The sequence below is a fragment of the Gobius niger genome (genome assembly GCF_951799975.1).
Source record: "Gobius niger genome assembly, chromosome: 3".
NCBI lineage: Eukaryota > Metazoa > Chordata > Actinopteri > Gobiiformes > Gobiidae > Gobius > Gobius niger.
The window spans coordinates 23,735,958-23,758,115 of NC_136854.1; the positions used below are offsets into that span (position 1 = coordinate 23,735,958).

General features: G+C 42.9%; 1 protein-coding gene across 9 annotated transcripts in view; it reads right to left on the reverse strand.

The window, feature by feature from the left end:
* Positions 1 to 22,158, reverse strand: part of LOC306960596 (nuclear factor 1 X-type-like) — an 85,793-nt gene that overhangs the window by 42,610 nt on the left and 21,025 nt on the right. For 7 of the 9 annotated variants that reach the window (XM_079553037.1, XM_079553034.1, XM_079553036.1 and 4 more), the window contains one exon: positions 16,498 to 17,029. In XM_079553037.1, coding sequence (XP_079409163.1) covers positions 16,498 to 17,029 — 532 coding nt within the window. Of the gene's footprint in view, positions 1 to 16,497; positions 17,051 to 17,565; positions 17,865 to 22,158 lie in introns of those variants that run through there. The other 2 variants (XM_079553033.1, XM_079553035.1) reach the window with 2 other exon arrangements.

Below are 22,158 nucleotides of genomic sequence, written 5' to 3' on the forward strand. Positions count from 1 at the left end.
ATGAAGGGAGGGAAAATATTGTACTACTGTTTTATGTCTATCTATGACATATTCAAATTATGCTAAAGTGATGATGGGTACAACACTCTACAACTTTTCTTCTACAACTTCTTGAAGTAACTGTACTTTTTGCTTCCACTTGAGTTATATACATAAGGGTATCTACAGTCTTACTTGTACTTGAGTAAACTTGCTGTGAGTAAATCTTTCAGTGACAAAGCGTAAAATACATATATTTTGTGTTTTGTTAACTTAATTTTTAAATTTTTTCATGGTATTAACATCGTCACATTTCATGTTTTGTTTCTCTTCATTTATGTCACTATTGAAACATAGTTAATCACACTTATACGCTCAAACAGTTCGCTCAAACGCAGTACGCTCGATCGCAGTACTCACAGTACTCAAGTACAATTTTCTACAAGTACTTTAACACTTTTACTTCAGTAAATATTCGAGCCACTATACTTTTTACTTCTACTGGAGTAACTATTTTGGCTGCTCTGCCCACTTGATGTAAGTCAAGGGAAAGTGTGCAGTTAAACGTGGTTATCAGTATAATAAACATTGCTTGCATTTCAAAGATAGTTTGTAAAAGGCTTGGGACATTACAGCAAATATGAAGAGACCAGGCAAAAACAGTAAAGACTTGCTAACAGCCGCTCTGCAACTGTGCACTTTGAGACAGCAAAGAGACAGCATCGACATGTGTTTACCATTTCACCATCACACAGACAAAGATTTATGACAATCTCCTTCACTTTTAATCAGAAGGGTATTTTTTTGTATGTCTTGGATTTTAATGCCTATCTTATGTTAGAAAAGAGGTTGCTTCAGTCTGCCAGGTGGCGTGTGTATTTCTGCATATGTTTTTGTGAAAGAGTACACAGACGCACATGACTAATGAGGTATTTGGCACCGGGAGAGCCATTTTAATAATAACTGATACATCCCTGGGTGCTTTTGGGGACCAGCTGGGAGTGCTCTTCTGTACCTTCACACGGTGATGATGAGGAGGGTCGGACAAAGAGCGGATGAAGAGTTAGGGAGTTAGGTGTGATTTGACATCTGCTTGGCATTCATCAGCCTCCCATGCTCTCTGACCGTTCAGTCTGCCTGGATGTTCATAAAACAAGGAGCCCCGCGTCACTCCTCTGACAAAGGCGAACATCCAAACCACACAAGCCTCACTGGACACCACTGTCTGACACCTCTGTACTTCTCCGAGCCTCTGAGCATGTGCATGAGTGGGCTTACAGTATTTTTTGACAGGTATTTTTTCATTCATATGGCTTCACACAGAGCGACGTCGAGATGAACCCAGCGCCTCTGCCAGATTTCTCCTGAGTGAGAGATACAGTGGCGTCTCACACTCCACTTGGCTCTTGCTCGCGTGTGTGCACTGGCTGGGCATGCCTGGTTACAGCCGACTCTCACACACAACTGAGAGAACAGTATAGAACATTAGACACATTGGCACGTCTATGTGTAGTCTGCAGAAATGCATAAACAAGGGTTAGCAGGAGACACAACCATAACGGCATGGGCTCCCACACTGCCTCCTTGACAGATTTAAGTAAATAGCAGCAAACAAGACATTATTTTTGGCAGAGCAGACAGCAGTCCTGTCCAAGAACTAGGGGAGGCCTAGTGGGAACGAAGAAAGATGAAATCACACAAACAGATGTGATTAAAGTCAATATCATATGTGTGATTCTTCATTCAGAAGAGCGGCTCCATCACTGGACCAGGAGGCGCTGAGGTTCTGCTGACAGTTCTTTGGTGCGTTTCTACCTTTGAGTTTCTTTTCACAACAAACTCACCAAACCAATGGAATGTTTGTGGAACCGAAGTGGATTCGAAGTTCATAATATATGAAGCCAGCCTGACAAGAGAGAACACACAGAACAACTATTTTGATGATGGTCCAGGAATTGCTGCTTGATCTATTGCCGGATATATAAACACTGTGTGCACTGACCATTTAACAATAATTTTGAAATAACCAGCTATTAAGCACTGTTGATTTCTATGTGCAGATGACACAGTTACGTTGACCCACTATCCGCACTGTAAGTGGATTTGTAATCCCCGATTTCTGCAGTGTTTACGGCCACTGTCACTGCTTGGTCATGTGTGGCTATTTCAGTGTCCGCACAGCTGTTCCTCTCACTAACTTTTGGCCCCTATTATTTTTTGATCAAGTTTCAAACCTTGATAAAGATTTTAAAGTGATAATTACATCATTTCAAAGTTTACGGGCTTCAGCTGAGTGTTTCACAAACACAATCCCAGGGTATTTTGGAGGTTAAGCTGCTTTGGGGCTGAGCAAGCTCTGATACAGTCACCAGTCGATTAATCGGCCATTACTAACACGAGCTTGAGGGACTAATGCTAATATGGCTCTGCGACATACGCACAGGATAGTAGCAGAGTGCCAGGTCAACGGGAGATCAGATTCCTGCTGGAGAGATCACAGTGGCACAGCCCTTATGTGTGTGGCCGAGTTAACTAAGGTCAATCAGGGGGAATATGATTTCAACGCAGTGCTATAGACAGATGGAGGTGCAGGTGACAGGTTAAGCGCGAGTACTCAGTCACTATGTCAGACAGTTATAGTATGGCCATGTTTGTGAATTTGGCAGAAGACGGATGAACAATGGACAACCAAATAGCAAAAGCAGCTTGTGTTTTATCGACATGACAGAGAATGTCAGTCATTTTCAGGACGCAAAACATTTTTAGATCAGCGCTGGCAGGGCAGAAGGAAAAGTTAAACTGGTAAAAATAGATTTAAGTTTGCAGAAAGAGTGTTGCAGGGTATGTGATGGAGCATGTAATCCTATTAGTTCAGATCTTTCTAAATTCAATTCAAGAGCAAACATAGTCCTTAAACCAAATGCAAAGCTAAATGTGAGCACTGTAAAAGCGCACACTTGTTTCTCATGGTTATCATATACCAGTCGAATTATTATTGAAGGTCTAATGTCCACACTTGTGTCAAAATCACAACGAGAGCTTTATCTGTGGAGACCTGCCTCCCCTCTGTTGGAGCTCTGACAAATGCATGGCTATAATAGTCACACAGCGCTGTAGTGGTTTGGCAGTCACATTGCTGGTGCCACCCAGACAGGGCCCACAAGGGAAAACATTTTCTGACCCCTTGCTAACACCTCCACTTGTATGAGAGAGGGAGAGAGAAAGAGAGAGAGAGGGAGAGAGACATTTATAGGCCCCCTGCTGCCACTACTGGGGAGGAGCTGTTCAAGCGCTGAGTGACACTCGCAACTTAGTGTCTTAATGGAGGGAGAGGAGGGCCAGCCAAACCACAGCCTCTAGACAGGGATCTCACAGCCTGTAATTATGGAGACATGATAGACTCGCTACAGTGTGTGTATATGAGAGGAATAAGAGACCGGCAGCATCCTCCTTACGATAACAAAGGCACCCCGGTTTGGACAATGTGCAATTTGTGTACAGAGGTGTGTGCTGAAGTGTGCTCCACAGCTGTGGCTTTGCTCTCTCCCTCACACACACACACACACACACACACACACACACACACACACACACACACACACACACACACACACACACACACACACACACACACACACACACACACACACACACACACACACACACACACACACGGACACACACACACGGACACATGCGCACAGAAATGAAAGTTGTTGGGAAGTAGAGCTGCGTTCAATTAGGCTAACCACATATTTACAAACAGTGGGGAAAAGCTGCCTCTCTGTGACTCATCAGCGAGAGGAGCACACTCACTTGCACTTTTGACTCCCGGGCCTTTGCCTCTCCCACTCATACAGCTCTGAGGCACCGCTGAGGACGTATGGAGGGGTAAAGGAAGGAGATGACGGGGTGTGGACAGAATGAACAACGCACACACGCCCGCTGAACAACCACAAAAACAAACCCATATGTCTAAATACAAACATAAAAACTAATGAGGTACAATTAAACTCAAGTGGCGAGAAAGGTTTTGGAAAATTAGAATCTCTGCACATGCTCACACATTGGGACTTACATTTGTTGTATTTTGGGTTTCTGTTCATGACAATGACTTTGTTTTAATGCACTTTGCTCAGACCGGAGCAAAGTCAGGTTATGCATGTTTCTTGTGGCTTCATCTAAGTCTAATCTTGCTGGAGTTTTGGTTTTGGTTGGTTCTGTTAATGTTAAAGATTCACTCACAATTGTGTCCGTGTGTCAGGTGCGTAGAGTGTCCAATATATAATATTTACTCAAGTAAGTAGAGTATTATACTAACTCTTACTTATTTGCGCCACTAATAATTGACATTCATATACTTACTCATGAAAACAGTACTCTAAGGGCCCTTTCTCGTGGGTCTAAACGCACTTGTTGCAGAGGTTTAGGCACTGTTGGGACACGCAGGTCTAGAGAAGTTGGAAACGAACACAGCGCTCTGGGGGTCATACTCTGAGCCAATCCTCTCTGTCATCGCACCAAGGGATGATAATAAGAAAATTACACTACACTAGCTGGATAGATTTAGACCTATATCTTTATAAAAGGGACAAACATGTGTCATAACGTTTGTTTTCTTTACAAATCAGACGAATCACACTATTCTTGTATTTCTTACATAGGCTTTTGCATTGATGGGTGTTTCCTTTAAATCATACAAACTAAAGCAGTGACGAAGACACGCTGTGGCGAAACAAAAGGGAAAGGCAGGAAAGTCAGAACAGCTGGACAAACGTGTAACGTGGACGAATCATGCTTATTTTGAATGTGAAACTTTTCCCAGTAAAGCAAAGACATTCATTAGCTACTAAACTAAAATATGATATTATCTTGGTTATAACCCTCATGTGCACATAGAAACAAAGTCCAAATGTATAATATTTTTTACAAGAAACTACACAGGCCCACATCTGATGCCTGTGAGAAGCACCGTCCTCATGTTAAGAGCGATCCTTCCCGTTTTAATGCTCAAGCAGGCGGTAGATCGGGCCCTAATCGCAAATGAAAAATTAAATAATGTACAGAATCCTGATATTTCCAATTACACTTCCATATTCAAGAGAGCTCTCACCTGATCCAGGAAATGTCCTATGTAGAAGAAGTTTTCAAAGTTGTCAACTGGACTGGTTTGAGTTGAGGACTTTAAACACCGTCTCAATCATTTTATTTTTCTGTCCCTGGCTTCTACATTTTACACTAATAGCATTACATGGTATTACAGATGTTTTCCTTTCCGAGCTTAGAGCTAAATCTTGCTAATGTGGCTATTGTGGTCGTACATCAAAGCCTGAGGAGAATGTGCCACAGACAGACCCGCGGCCGTGTCGTCGCTCATGAGCTGTCAGCGCCTTGAAAAGGAACGCAAACCCATGCACTGGGCGCGAGTGTGAGAGCTGTTTGTCTTGACTTGACCTTGAGCTGCCGCTGTGTGTGACTGAATCTGTGCGGTGAACCACATCAAAGCACAACGGAGGGGCTCAGTTGTTGGGACCTCTGACCCCGGCGTGCTCCGAGACACAGGGAGGAGGGTGGTAGAGGAGAAGACGCACTCAGACATAAGGGAGGGGGCGGGCCTCCAAATTTACAACGGCTAAAAAAACAAGCATGGATAAAGACGGTAATTTGTCTTGTCAACTTTTATAGGGACCTGTGAGCAGCCACACAAGTAAATCACAGGGGGACATACATAATGCACATTGAAACAGTCACTTTGCCCCTAATCCTGTTAAACCCTGTTAAAAAAAAGTCTGCTCTGTTGCCTGGTTCTGATTCAATGTATAGCTAATGTATGTGAATATTAGGCACTTGAATGGAACAAGGAGGCAAATACCAGACTTTTAAAGCAGTCAAATGGAATTTTAACACTTTCATCTGTCAATCCATTCCAGAAATGTCTTAAAACAGCAATTCTTCACTATCTTCGTTATATTTATTTTTAGCCATTGGTGAAAATATTCCAAGTCCTTGACAAAACATCAAACGCGGGTTTAGCATGTGTGTGCATGGTGAGTGAGTCAGAGGATCAGTGTAGAGTGTGTCTTAACATGTTAGTTCAACCTGCAGTAAATGACTCATTTACTGTGGGTGTGTGTTCACGTGTCTGCACTCTTTATGTGTGTGCGTCACAGCTGCAAAAACTTACAGCTCCATGCATTTGAGCTGCGCTATCACGGCTCATTATGTGTTCTTTCCACAACTAAAGAAAACATCCCCACATAAGGTTCAATTGACTAAAAAGTTAGCATTTTGCTGTTGTTGGCTCTAATTTAAACATATACATATACATATGTCAGAACTTTCTGATCCGTTCTGTTGCTTCAACCCACTGCCTGATCCACAGGTGGCGACATAAATAGTGTTGATTTTGAGAGTCTGTTTCATTGGTTCTGTGCTCGTGCACATACATGACAGCATATGTGTATAAGGCAGTCCTTGACAGTCATTGGGGGCGGCAGTGGCGCGGCCGGTGTGTTTGTTTTGGCAACGATTCAGCATTCCACATTCCTGTGTGATATTCAGAACTGTGACCTCAGGAAACCCGCCCTGCAGAGACGCGCTCGCTCCTTCCAACTTTATTCTCCCGCTGCAGCCTCTTTCCACTCTCCACGTCTGCACATCTATCTTTTTCCTTTCAAGCCATCTCCCTTTGTATTTAAAACTTCAGGAATCACATGTCACTGACACAGCTGGTCCTGGTTTATATTTCTTTACTGACTGAAATCCCCCGACCAGGCAGCTTTCTGGCTTCATCTTGCTCCTGTCACAGTGAATTCATAGCACATTAACTGTCTTGGTCACGCAGTCCATCACTCAAATGCAAACTTTAATAGATGCTCTTTGGCATGCACTCACATCTCTGCACTCATCTTCATTTGTAATGTGTGAACACTTTGTTTACACATGAATATTCTTTTCAACTAGCTCTTTAGTCATTAATACATGTGTCAACACACTCTGGCTCCTCCCGGCTCAGCTCTTAGCCACGCCCACAAGCTCAGAGACATATTTCACCCGAGATGACCTCAAAGTTTCCTTTTCGTCTATCTCCTTCAGTTTCTAAGTTTAAATTGTAAACAACCAATACTAAGAGCATGTTGGTCAAAACAGAATATGTGCATGTTCAAAGTTGTATAAAGTTGCAGATACAATGTTCTGGCGTCTGACGTATCGTAGAGTTTGTTTGCAGTTGTATTTTGAGGCAGGGCCTGCAGTGTCATACTGTAGTTATCCGGTGTGTGCAGTGTGTGGTTGACCCACTTACAGTGGAGCGAAGCGGAGCAGGGGTGAACTGAGGTAACGGGCGGAGCAGTCAGTCAACTCTCTTATCTCACTGTCACTCTGACACTTTCTTCTCTCTCAAGTCTACCTTTATATGGCCTTAGTGCAGCAACAACTGCTGCACAGCACAAGGCCATAAAAATAAACACGGGGGAAGGAAAGTTGAAAACAACAGCGGAGAAGAAAGGATTGTTTGTATTATTCATTAATGATCCCATTGAATTAGAAGAAAGCTTATTTAGAGCTGTGGTACAGAAAAATGTTGAAAGGATAAACAATGATTAAGAAGAGCTGTCTGTGTGGAAAACTACACGCATAGGGAATCCACACGAGTCGCAACAGTTTTAGGGCGCAAAGCGAGTGGGCTGTAGAGGTTGCATGAGTCTCTGTGAACGTGTGCTGACATTTGTATGACTATGACTGAGCGTATGTATGCTTTGGATTAAGAGCTTCACCCCTGGACCTCAAAATTAGATAGGGGATTAGTGGGACACATCCGCCACCTGTCATTTTAAGCCCAGCAATTATAACAACAACTTTTAATCAACAACAGCCACACATGTGTCATATACAGACACAACTCCTATCTCCATCTCTCCTGCCATCACACTGTGCGGGATGTCATTGAGCTGACCCCAGTGTGCCAGGCCACATCCAGGGCAGCTGCACGAGAGCTTTCAGGCTGATCATTACTGTCTGTATTAAAAAGGATGAGCCTAGATTGGGACTTATTAGCATGGTGCACAGGGAAAGGATTTAGCTGTAGAGTGACTTTTACTTGGCACTGGACAACGGGATCACATGTGAAAACAGTTGGCGCTGGTGGAGAAGGTAGCATTCCATTAGCACCTGTGCAGAGCCTCCCCAGGGCCTGGTCTTGTACTTGCACTTATTACCAAAGTTCACCACCTTTGACCGCTGTTAGTATTTCTCAGAGGTTGCTGAAGGTCAGACGAAAGAGTCCCAAGAGTCGCAATGTTTGGCTCGCAAATTAATCAATAACTAATGTGAGAAGCTTTAACAGTAACACCTTGTCAGTGCAATATAGATAGACAAGTAAAACTCAGGGTACAAAGCTCGGTGTTTTCATTTCCTGTCCACATCTCAGATAACAATCAACATGTAATTAGGAGCACATTTCTTCAATTGGTCATTAAGTTCCCTTTAAAGATGAAGTGCCACCTTGATTTATCACAACTCCCTAAGAAAACGATAACAAAAACAGGGACGAGAGAGATTCGTGTACAAAGCACTAGAGGAACAGGCACAATGAAAACTGTATGGGATCAGCAGAATGGGGAGAGGAGTGTAATTACAGGAAAGGGGCGCTCATTAGTCTGTCACTATTCAACCCTTAATTTCAAGACAAACCCAGAACTGAAAAAAAGAAGACATGATTTTACGCTTTATTTACAGAAGTTTTTAACCATTTGTCAACTACCCTTAGCCTTCCTCCTCCTGGCGCTGCTTGGCAGAGCTGTGGGCCGCTGTCACGGATCACACACTGTATCATCTTACACGTGATCACTCAGTCTGTTCTCACAGTAAGAAAAACTAAAATGTGCACAAGTATTCACATAATGGCAAAAAAAAGAGGAGAGAATATTTTAAGATCTTGTTAGTAGGGCAGGGCGATATGGCCTAAAGTCTGTATCACGATATAAAAAAGAAATATCACGATAATGATATATTTGACGATATAATTGACAATGGACAAAATACTTCAAAATCCCATCCTTACGCCGATTGGGAAGATTAATTCAGTGATATTTCTTAACTGCATACTAATTTCCTCGCAAATATGATCTACTCAAGCAGTTTACATTGTGTCCACAACGATATAAAAAATGATATCACGATAACGATATGCGATACAATATGGCCCACCCCTACTTGCTAGTGTTAATATAAAAAAAATAAAAAAATAACAAATATGTGATGTCAAAGATGAGAGGCAACGTCATGACAATGACATGGACGGCCAATGTTTCCCAAACAGGCTATGCAGACCCCTGGGTAAATACAAGCGCAGAGGGGGTTCTTCAAATTATTTCAGTTTAAAGAATAAAGTGAAGCTAAACAGTACATACTTACTTTTTCTTCTGTTGTAAAATAATTACTGTAAGAATGTATTTAATTTACAGCTTTTGCTCTTCTTTTCGAATCCACTATTACACAAAAGCATCAACGTAACACATTTGGACACCCCGACCAACTTATTAATAAACTCTCATTATAACATAGTGTACATCTGAATTTAATTAACTATGCATATATGACACTCTTATAGCACTGGAGAACATGGAGTACAAAAATGATATACACTCATATATTATACATTAGCAGTGCGTGCTCTGTCTCTCTCCCCTATTCTCTCATCTCCCTCCTGCCTCGTCTCTCTTGTGGGAGGCAGCACTGGGCACCATGCCATGCCACATCAATATGCGTACTGGTGAAATGTTTCCCCCCGTTTGCCTCATGCAGCAGTGGAAGCAGCGGCTCATGTCACCGGATATGGCAGGTCATGTTAGCTGGTAGTTAGTTAAAGGAGGTTAGCGGGCTGGCATTCCCACTGAGGCCGGGAGTTACGACCCAAAAAAAAAAAAAAAATGTTGTATCAACCTGCCGCGGCGACATAACGCTGATGGGAGACAAGGGCAGAGCTAGTGCCACCCTGGAGGCTCCTTGGACTGGTCCCAGGCAGGGTTCCATGGGAGCCCTGGTTGCCATGGTGCCAGCCGAATTTGGGTCCAATGAAAAGGAGACGCCGAATAGTGGGTAGGGACCGTTTTTGGGGCGGCGACGTGAACAAAACAGAAGCCGCTGCGGCGTGATGTAGTGATGCAGCAACACTAGACATAAACGCTAAGGGCTGCGATTGTTGGATGTTGTTAACTACTTTATGAAGAAAGTGCGTGGACATAAAGGAGCTTTCACATTAAACTGTTGGCACTGTGGGCATGCCAAGATGAATAGACACGTCTTGGAGAATTCTAAGGCACTTAAAAGTTTAAGTGAAAGATGCCTTATGCAAGGCCACAGATAAAAAAGATGCACTCAAGCATTGACAATCATCCGCAGTGATGAGCAAGAGTAAATGTAAAGCGCACATTTAACTTAAGATGCATAGGATGAAAAAGCACCGCAATTCACCCGCCAGTCTCCGAAGAGAGAAGCGGTGGGAGAAAATGGAACCTTGATCTCAAAGCATTTATCTGTGTTAACTTGTTTTTTACAAAGTTTTCATTTAGGTGGAGCATGTGCTTACCTAAAGGCACCTCTTTACTATTAAATACTAAATAGGTGATGGATGTTACCTCAGTGTTTGGGGGACTTTCTCAAGAGCGCTAATCAGGTGATAATTCGGCAAGCCATCATCCAATGTACAAAAACGTGCATCTTCGTTAAATGAGTTGCTTAAAGAGACTCTGTATAGTCCCTTTAAGAAGAGAACTGACCAAAATAAGTCAAAGTATTTCTTTCACAAGCGCATTTTGCAGCTTCTGATCAATGACGATATACTATTGTAATTTTACGTAACAACAATTTTGATATTACCAATGACAATACTGCCCGCCTCGAGTTCAAACGCACTCAGGCAAACGGACAAAATGATTGCATGTCTATCATGCAATCATGATTGGGGGTGGCGGGGGGTTGAGTTGGTCGTTGGTAGTTATCTATGACCCCACCTTATTCCAATCATTAAGGAGTGTCTGTCTCACACCGGCCCTTCCGTTAACACATGAGCGACACACAAACACACACGCACACACAATGAATCCTAAATTTGTGGAGTTGTCTAAACAGCCAGTGTTTCTTTAGTTACTGTCTGTGTGAGACTGTCCTCAGAGTAAAGACCCTCTCCCGTCCTCACTTGAATGGACTCTTTTGATGGAGCACCTTGTTTACTGCCTCTCCATTTTATTTACCGGCCCGTTTTTCAAGTTGTCATTGAGGGACACTCTTCCAAACCCCCCCCACACACACACACACACACACACACACACACACACACACACACTACTCATCTCCTCAGCCTTGCTCAGAACCACCCTCCATACTTCACAATGCTGCGCCCCCATCCTCCTCCCCACCAGCGATACCCCCCCCCCCAATCCCATGTTGTTCCCTATCCCGTTTCATCCCTCTTTCTTCTCCACGTCTAGAGTCCCAGATCTGTGTCCAAACTGATTTGAAGCTTACTCGCTTTACACAAGCGCATGCCAAATTTCATTCTCTGCATTCTGGCTTGGATGCATACTTATTCTTTGCAATCCCCCACCCCACTTTCCGTCTGCATCAAACCGCGATCTCTCACGGTGCAAATGAAAAAACAAAAACACACCCAAATGCGTTGTGAGAAACCTTACACTCTAAATACACAACAAAGTGCCAAATTAGTAAAATAAATTGTTGTGACCACAGGACCAATAATGAAAATCTTGTCCAAATGATTTTAAATTTGATGGTTTTTTTTCTTTTCTTTTTTCCCGGGGAAGCGTTGATTTGTAAAGTAGCAACAGAGAGTTAAAACAATGGAACCAAAGGCCTATGGCCCCTTTTAGAGAAAAACAGCATAATTGTTCTTTTGAGCTCTAAAATGTTTGGGCTTACAAGTTATTATAGATTTTTCAGTTGCTGCAAACAGAAGCCCAGGTGCTAATGAGGCTGCGTGAGGGCATTTGTTTAGACGCTGAAGAGGAATCAAAGAAAAAGAACAAGTAATAAAAGAAAGAGAAGAAAAGAGGAGAAAGGCAGGATGTGAGGGAGGTGGTTGGCAGGGATTTTGTCTAAAAATTTGGCGTCTTCCAAAAACAGAGATAGCATCATGCCAAAACGGCCACCAACACAACTCTTCTCACAACTCCTCTCACACACGTCCCTCCTTTGCCAAACAAACCTTTTTGTATTCAACACCCCGCATAACATAATAAAAATAGCCTAATACAAGCCAGTAATGTTTTTAAATAATGCAACTGGACAAGCACGGCTTTTTAAGGGAAAACCAGATGTATGGGAAAACCAAATAAAATTGTAATGCTGCATTGGATTTAAAACACGCTATTATGAGTCTAATTGTAGCATTACTAAGGCGGTGTGGTGCAGAACAGTGCGTCGGGCCAGGCTCGGCAGCCGATGCCAGGGACTTGCTGTGAGCGCCGCGCGGTGAATAAGGCATGTTCCCCAGCTCTCACGCCTCTCTGGCCCGTTTGATAGCGAGCGTTTCTTCTTTTCCTCCTCTGTCTCTCCGCTCCAGCTCTGAGGTCGGGAAAGCCTCATGACTGGCTTTTTGGGAGACATCGTTTTTTTGGTTGGCGCTTTTACAGAAAGCGCATAAAGAGAATCAGCAGAATGAGACGACACAATTTTAATACCTATTTAATAATAATTAAAATAATAATAATTTGGACCACAAATTTTCAGTTTTACCATATTTCTGTTTTTTTACATCATAAATCCACTAACTCCAAGCGTGTTATACTGTATGTGTAGTATAAATAATTATATTATACATTGAATATTATTATTATTATTATTGTTATTATTAAAATATAAATATATTTTTTTAATATAAATAGACATGTTCAGTCCCAGTGTTTAGTGTAAACTGCTACGGGAGGTTTTGAGGACAAAAGCTCCGTATAAGAAGCATGACCATTTTCTTCGGTCAATTTAATGCAAGCCCGCGCCTAACCACATCGTATTTGTATTTTTGTTTGCCCGAAGTGTGGTTTTGTCATCATGGTCTATGAGATAAAGGCAGACCCTGCGGTTTTGGACCAAATTAGTGAGCCTGCTACATCCCAGGCTACGGCACACGTCTATGAGCGTGTCACTATTTTGGAGCGAATAATCTCACAACGGGGCTTTGGCGGCCCATAATCGACAGCTTTCCAAATGCACTGACTTTTTTCCAATGCCAAAAATAGTGTGAGACACTGCTCACTAGGTTTTTAAAAGTGACTGTTTGCCCATCCTAATCTTTCTGATTGTATTTGAGAGACACATCTCAATACAAGACAAGCACTGAAAAAGATGATTCAGAAAGTGTTAAGAGGTGAGTATATCTTATTATACGTACTGCTCAAGTAACTCACAATACAACTGTCTCAGACCCGGCTGCTGCTCAAGATTTATATTTTATTTCAGTATCAAAATTAATCAAAAGGTCATCCTACAAAATACTTTTGTTCTTAAAAGTAGTTCATTACTGCACTAAATAAAATAAGCATTACTCCATACAAATATCCTGTCAGCGTTCATGTGAAGTGTCAGGGTGTCTCTGTCTTATCGTCAGTGACTCCTCATAATGTCCACTCTTCCAAATAAACCCTAATATTCAGAGATGTTTCTCAGTGATATTCACTACTTTTATTTGTGATTGGTTCCTGTGGTCAGCAAATTGGCCAGGGCTGGCAGCTGCTCGAGGTTTCTCTGGGCTTTCTCACAAGCCCGTCCAAGGCTCGACTGCTGCTATAGCGCGAAAGAGGAGGGATCTGGCAGCGCAGAGCGTGGAGTGTGGAGCGGTCATGGCAGAAATGGCACGGCGAGCACATTTCACACCTCCCTCGGAGTGACTGCAAATTTCCTGTACTGCACTTTTGATTAGAAACACATTTGAAACATCTTTTTATGATCACACTTACAGTGCACAAAGGAAAGTAACAAAGAATCAGGGCCAGAGTATGAGTAAGAGCACAGAGCTAACTTGGGAACTTACAAATGTTATTTGTCTTCAAATTTTCCAATCATTAATAAAAATGTGCTGAGTAAGATGTAACAAGCCCAGGATAATAATTCACATGGCTCCATTCTTAATGAGGAACAGCTTAAGGTTCAGCAGCGCATTGGAATCCACTTCATCCACAACAATAGGCCCATAACTTTTAAAGTCATCTATTTGATTTGTTTTCAATACAAACAACATTTTTATTTTTTCCTAAATATTAATTGAAAGCCAGGGTTAAGTGTTATGACAAAATTCTCTCTTTATTTGGGTAATTTTAAGTGCTTTTTGTTTTTATAAATATATTTTACATTTGCGGTGTGCTATGCTGGGCACAAAAGAGGCGCTTAAAGGCTGGCTGGCTGTTGAACAGCCTGAGAAAGCCTGACGGCAAGCCCAGAGATTCCCTGTGGCAGCTTTTGCTACTCTGTCATAAACAAAACACAAGACGTCTTTCTCTTCTTCCCACACCAACGGTGCTCGGTGCTGCCAAACAGAACAATCACTATCGCAGCCTCTTCTCCTTTCCAACACACTCTCTCTCCCTCCATCACTGTCTCTCTCCCAACTACAATATAAACAAAAGAGATCAGCAGAGGCTTTACCTCTGTGAGAACAACAATAAGGGCCATGTTTAAGGAGACAAAACAAAAGTGTGTATGGGATCAAAGAGGAACCAGGAAGACAGAGAAGCTAAAGACCTACAAAACACTGAGCAAACAAAACATACAATGAACATATTTTTCATTCAATGAAGAAACTGTTTATCTCTGGACACAATTTAGAATGGCTGCCGATAGGGACTGCCTCAGGACACTCAAGCCAAAGGTCAATGAAAGGTCTTTGCTCTATTACACTGGTGTGTAGAGCAAGTATAAAAGCCTCGTAGTTTCCAAATATGCATAATATAGGTTTGTGTGTTTGTGTGTTTGTGTTTTAATAAAATATTGAATATAAACTATTGGTCAATAATAAGGGGAGCTTTGTGAAGAACACACACTGCTTAATTTGTGTTTAATTTGCAGGCAACAAAATATAATCAATATTTTTCTTTAATTTTAAATAAGAAATTATCAGATGGCATCTATCAGTAAAAATTGCAGGATTAGAAGTGAGCGCTGCTGAATGCTTCTGCTTTATCTCTGCCACAGATGGATCCACAGAGTTAAGCTGCAGTTACTGCCAGGCTTTGGCTGGGGCCGTGTGAGGTGTTCGGTGTTTGGCTTGGAGAGCAAGAGGTTGAGAAAAACAAAGAGGGAGACTGAGTCACATTAACAAATAACCATAAACTTCTGTATAGGCAGATTGTACATTTGACGGCTGTTGAATAAGTGCATGCATGTGTGTTTGAAGCTGTTCTGCACTATTTCAAATTTCCAGAAAATTCCAGCTGAGATAATATTAGGTCATGAGCATGTGTTTGTATGTATATGGCTAGCCAATGGCGAGGCAGTGTGTGCTGTGGACTTGGCTGTGAAATGTGTTTGGTGTGTGTGTGTGTGTGTGTGTGTGTGTGTGTGTGTGTGTGTGAGCGGTTGCTGTGATGGTGTTTCTCGTGTGTGTTTTTTCTAATGTGACAAAAACTACAACGCAGCCAGTGTTTGGCTGCATGTGAAGACTGCAGTGATGTTTGGCCCAGTAAGAGGTGTGCACCCATGATGGTGGCTGAGATACAACAATGTCTGGCTCAAGTCTTCTGCTATAGACTGGCTGGATGACCGGTTACTAAGTATTAAGGTAGACCGTTTTGTTGTGTTTTTCTCTTAAAATAAGAATACAAGTATATAACCGTGTTTGTAGTCATAATTCTGTCAGTCCTGGGCATTGTCTGCTTGGCAGTCAGGTCCTGGGTTGGTCTGGTATCCAGGCAGACGGTAAAGGCAGTAGCAGCCTGCGGCCTGGGAGCACAAGACTCTCCCTCACACATGCTCTGGGCTGGAGCCAAGCGACAATCCCTGGCTACAATGGCCTTATCATGGCACATACACTTTGACAGACTGAGGACAATCCCATAAACAGCAACTCTCACTGATCGCACCAAAATACACAATTAGACAGTAGTAATCGTCATGAAAACAGGCAATCACATTTCGACCTTTAACACTAAATTAAATACACGTCAAGACACAAAAAGCCTTGTTTTTAGAATAAACTCAGTGCTGTTCACACATTCCATTCACACCCCATTGTAAATCTGGAACTTTACTATATATATATATATATATATATATATATATATATACATATATATATATATATATATATATATATATGTGTGTGTGTGTGTGTGTGTGTGTGTGTGTGTGTGTGTGTGTGTGTGTGTGTGTGTGTGTGTGTGTGTGTGTGTGTGTGTGTGTGTGTGTGTGTGTGTATATGTGTTTATATGTGTGTGTATATATATTAGTGTATTGGAGTGTGTCCTGTCTCTATGAGTGCACATGTTTGGGCGAGTCGTCAGCGGTACATACCTGGCGTGTGGACGAAGTAGGCCAGATACAGGTCCAGTTCTTTGACGGACACTCCGATGTGGTGCGGCTGCACACACAGGCCCGGGTTGGTACACTGTGGTGATTTGACTAGGCGCTCCCCGTCTGTGCTCTCCAGGGGGCTGCCCTTGAACAGGATGACCATCACCAGGTCCAGCCGCCACACCTTGTCGGCCTGGCGCAGGCAGTCGATGCGGCGGATCTTGCCCTTCTGGTCGGGATTGGACAGCACACAGCAAGGGGGCTTCTTCCCTGTGATGGTGAGCACAAAGTCCTCACGGAACTCGGGCCGGATGTCTTTCCGGAGCTTGGCCAGCAGGCGTGAGGCCCACTTTTGCTTGATCTCTGGCTTCTCCCCCAGCAGTTCATCCTTCACGGCACGCTCTTCCTCCTTAGACATGCGCTTCTCGTGCTTCTTGAAGTATTTGCGCTTTCGGGCCTGCAGGTTGAACCAGGTGTAGGCGAACGCTCGGACGTGGGGCAGCAGGGCCTCAATGAAGGGGTGGAATTCATCCTGGACCAGAGAGGAGGATGGGGGGAGGGCAGAGGAGCAGAGGGAGGGGGAGAACGGGGGAGAGAAGGACGGGGAGAGAGGCACAGGGGGTGAGGAGGGGAAAAGAGAAGACAGGCAGTTAGCACCGGCACGCAGCATGGAGGAGCGGCGCTCGCTCTGTGCTCACTCAGAGACTGAGCAGCGAGAGCGAGAGACAAACAGACAGAGCGAGAGAGAGGAGAGAGAGGGATGCTGGAGACACACACCTTACAGGCACTTGTCCCCTTGAACAGTGCAATGCACACTTACCCTGATACTTTACAGCTTACAATGGAAATAAGGAACTTAGTGGAAAACAAGATTCTCTTCTATGTCTTAAATTTTCATATACTTGTTTATTTGTTTACAACTTAAATGATTGGGGTGAAATCATATTAGCTTTAAACATTTGCAATAATTAAAAATAAAAAAAGACTATTGAGCATTGTGGAACAAGCAGTTATTCATTCAAAGTTATGTATCCAAATATTGTTCAAGAAGAAATACGGAGTAGTTACCATTTTGCTCTCTCATCATAAATTCAACCCGACGAGTGCAAAGAATTAGAAATCACGCCACTGGCACAATGTCTGCACTGTAGAGTAAAAAAGATTCAAAAATGTATAAAAATGCCAAGAGATGCTGAGAAAGTGTCCCTCCAAAGCCGGCAGGGGGTAAAGGCTAAGAAAGATCGAGCGAGTTGTAATACCAGCTCAGAAACACAGGAGGTACTGTGGCAGAAGTTGTACAAGATGTCTGTTCAAGAGCAGAGAAGAATTAAAACGCGCAAAAGTTACCCTATTTTTGAAGCAACAAATAAACAAAAGCTATGCAAAAAAAAAGATATTAGTAAAAAGGTGCAAATCAGCTAAAAATGAAAACAAGCTGGTAGCAAAAGTGTCAAAAAATATCTCAAAAACAACGCACGGAAAAAAAGGTTGGCAAAGCAGCGCGTGCTATTGGTTAAATTCTGTACGATATGTGTACCACTCGTGTGGCGGGAGAGAGGGCTGGACATGGGGGGTGCAAACGGAGGAGTAGAGAAGAAGAAAAAAAAAAACAGCAAAACAAGAAGAGCGAATCAATGTTGGCCCGAGTGTGCACGACCGCTGGCAAACCAGAGTGCCGCTTCTTTTCCCCTTTTTCTCTCCAACTCTGTCTCTCTCTTCCTCTCCACTTTCCTTCTCTAACCATTGAGTGAGTGAGTGCCAACGTGCGCAGGGCCCACCTATTTGGCACAGAGTCTCCGTCGGCCCAGCCAATACGCACGCTCCCAGCACTGAAAGGGAGGGATGAGAGAGAGACATGGCAGAGCGAGAAGCAGGGAGGTGGGGGGGGGTGGTGTGGGGATGAGTTGGTCGTTGGTAGTAGAGAGAGAGAGAGAGAGAGAGTGCAGGGATTATGTGTGTGGTGCGGGCAGAAGGCACATCATTAGCCAAATAGACAAGTTCCAATCTAGTTCGAGCGCAAAGTCCAAAGGATATTCATTTTACATGTGTCCAGACAGCGCCCGCCTCCAAAATGCCCCCACCTCTAATGCCTGCGTCACAAGCCTTGGTCACAATCAGCCCAGTCAAATCTTTCCAACTAGTGTCCCCCCCCCCCACACACACACACACCCCTTTCTCCTCTCTCTCTCTCTCTCTCTCCTCGCGTTACACCACCTTGGCATGGGATGGCATGAGAAAACACAGGCCCAAAATCCCACTAGACCCTGGGTCCAGCAGCTGCTCCTGGATTTACCACACAAACAAAGAGAGGAGGGGGGGGGGGGGGGGGGGGAAAGAAAATGCCCCCCCACCCCCACCCCACACACACCGAACATTCAACCCCAACAAAATAATACCATCCAAAAACATGCTCTCCCGTTTAAAAATGCGCTCTCACTTCCAAACTGGCCCATTATTGCCAGTTTCTTTTCCTGTTTTTGTAACTTCACTTTTAATAGCCCCCGCAGCAGAGACGCAGAAATACATTACAACTTTCTGAAACCAATTTGACAATGATTCTCATTATTTATGAGTTGGGCACTTTTTTACATTGCTATAAATGAGGCAGGGGGTGAAACCTATGGAAGGCAGTTTTGGCAAGTACAGCATTGCGTACAATAAAACAATCTCTTATGGCGTATTGTGCGTATATATTGCCCTTATTATTTTTGCTCTGACACAAAAATTACAGCAGGGGAACCATAAATCTCTCCTGGCATTGTCTTTTTGTCAACCACGCCATACTCTTGAGTGTAAAGAAAGCTAACTTGTAATGTGTCAAACTTAAAGAATATGCCGTGTTATTGTGTTGACGCCCCATGTTGTGTCGCGGGACAGGCTGTCTGTGTGAAAAAACCCCACAAAGGCCAGCGTCTACTGGTTGGCTGCAGTCTGACCATTAGACTGAGGCTGGCCCGCTCCTCTGTCGGTGTGTGACTGAGGAGCAGGCTCACTGACTGGCTGCTCCACTGACTGGCTGGCAGGTTGTTTTTAGGTTGGCTCAAAGGCTTCAGCACTGGCCCATGAGCTGGCTGAGGGAGCGACTGGTTGGCTACCCGATTGGGGAGCTGACTGCCTGGCTGCCTGACTGGCTTGTCAGGGCTACTGCAGCAGGGGGGGGCAGACCCATCTGGACCGGGCTGAGTCGGGCCGGGTGCCGATTGTTCAGACTAGCATACGCCTGCCTCACACGGACACAACGAGCAAGTAAAAATGTGGAAAAGAAAGAAGATAGCAGTCCCCTGAAAATATGGGCAAGAGGAGCATGAGGAGAAGGAATTAGGGAGAACATTTGTTTGTGTTTTTGAGCAATAATGACAGGTGCGTTTGCTGCCTATAGAACAAAGAAAGGATCTAGACTTTAATAAGGAAGTTTCGAGCAAATAAAAAGGAATTACATGGGAATCACGTTTTTATATTATGAGAGTGTCATTACAGACGCAGAAAAAACGAGTAACAACTTTTACTGCGGCTTCTTATATGCTGTTGGCTACCACAAGTAACTTTTCCCCCAACACTACTAAATACATGGCTAGTCAATTAAGCGAATTATTTTACTTCTACTACCCTATTGAGAAGAAATGGCAGGCAGTTTCCAGCTTTGTTCACTGGTATCTTAACCACAAGCTCGTCTTATCTTGCCATGCCACACTCAGTGACCTTTGTTCACAGCACTGGGCAAAGAACTGCCCTTCTTGGCTTTGCCCATCCTGTGCTCTTAGTCCAAGGCACGGTTCAACACTGAAGACACCAAATAAAATAAAAGATAACGGCATTGCACACACACATAATCCTACCTGTAAAACTATCCCTGCACACCTTTACGGCCCGTCGCCGATTGAAGAGACTAAAGGTCCGCGCTTTCAAATGTGCATTTTGTTGCTTCATTTAAAAAATAATAATAATAATTAAAAAAAAACATGGGTTCAGTCGACTCTAGTGCATCCAAAATTAGGCCTACGTTACCAGATGGAAGTGCCCACATTACGCACTTAAACCAAACTAAATGACGCTACAGGCACAAAATGCTTTGTCAGTGCAAGGATACGTAAAATAAAATAAAAAGATTATTTATAACAAATAAAAAAAAGTGACTCACTAGCTAAAAGCACGTGGGAGAGAGCTGTGAGAATGCGGATCATCTATGCGCGTTCTCCGCACTTGGCCCACGCTGGCAGCCTCTCGACGTCTCTCTGCTCCCTGTGTGTCCCGTTGTTGATTTACTCGATTTATGTCCCAAAAAATGTATTGGCTTTTAGCCTGAAGAATCTAAACGTGCTACAAACGCAACACACTCTAGGCCTATATGTGGCTTTCACATGACGAGGCTGCAAACTTGTGCATTAACCTATGCGAGAGAGGGAGAGAGAGGGAGAGAGAGAGAAAGAGAGAGAGATCACTTCGTTGCGGCCTAAAAACAACGGGTTAAAGTTTTAAAGAAAAAAAAAAAGGATGCTCCGCTGTCTGAAAACACCATGTGAAAATGAACTACCGTCAAAGCAATGAGTGAAACAGCGTAACCAGCTATGAAACATGTTGCCGACCGCTTAATAGATTTAATTAATATCCCTGTTGGTTAATTAGAACGTCAAAAATAAGAACAATCGTTAATAATGCCAATAAAAAAACGACTATAGGCTGCTGAAATAATAAACTAAATCACCGTTTACAGTTTTCTTTGTTGCGCACGAGTAATGATTCTGCAGGCGTTTGAAAAACGTGGTCACGAGGAGATGAGAAGGCCTGGCCATTAGGCCTAAATTACAATTACATTAGTTTCATTGTACCGTTTGAATTTTTCAATGTAATTTTATATATGATTTTATATGAGCCATATATGTAGCCTATATGTACAGTCTAAATGCAGGCAATTGATAATAATTATTTGATGTACTCCTTAATGATAATTGTTGTTTTTATTGTTTTGTTTTTAAATTGTTTCAATTATTACAGATAATACTCACGTGCATAAACAACAGGCTAATTCTGCTAAATTTCATTAAAATTAAATAAATAATATTTATTTTCAGCAAATGTTAAATAGAGTCAGAAACACTCGTGTGTTCCCTGCGCTGAGTGTGTGTTTCATGCATGAAATGCACAGAGGGAATTTATTTCTCGTGCTTCTGAACATTTTAATTTTTTAAAGAATTTTACACATTTTGTCAAAAATTATATAGAGAATTGCAAACATTCACAATTTTGTTAAACATAAATATGTTTTGTTCCATTAATTAAAGTCAAAATAGATGGAAAATACCAGAGTCTGCAGTGAATCCACACACAAAGACATTAAGTCCTAAGGTGCTACATTGTTTGTGCCTCTTTCATTTTTCATTCAATTATTCTGCCTCACACACCCAACACTGACCACATTACGCCACATAAAATCAATGATTCACTGGACGTGACAGAAACTTTTCTGTCTCTCATCGGCTCAGATTGATGCAGAGCGTGTGTCTGTGCATCACTTGTAATTATGCTGTTTACACACTGTAGCATTACTATGTGCGAAAGTCTGGAAGCCATTTGTGGCATGAGGCAGCAAAGAGCAAGTGAGCCCTAAACAGCTCCAGAGTCACATAACCACTGTGGACCCGCAGCATGTTTCATTTCTCTCAA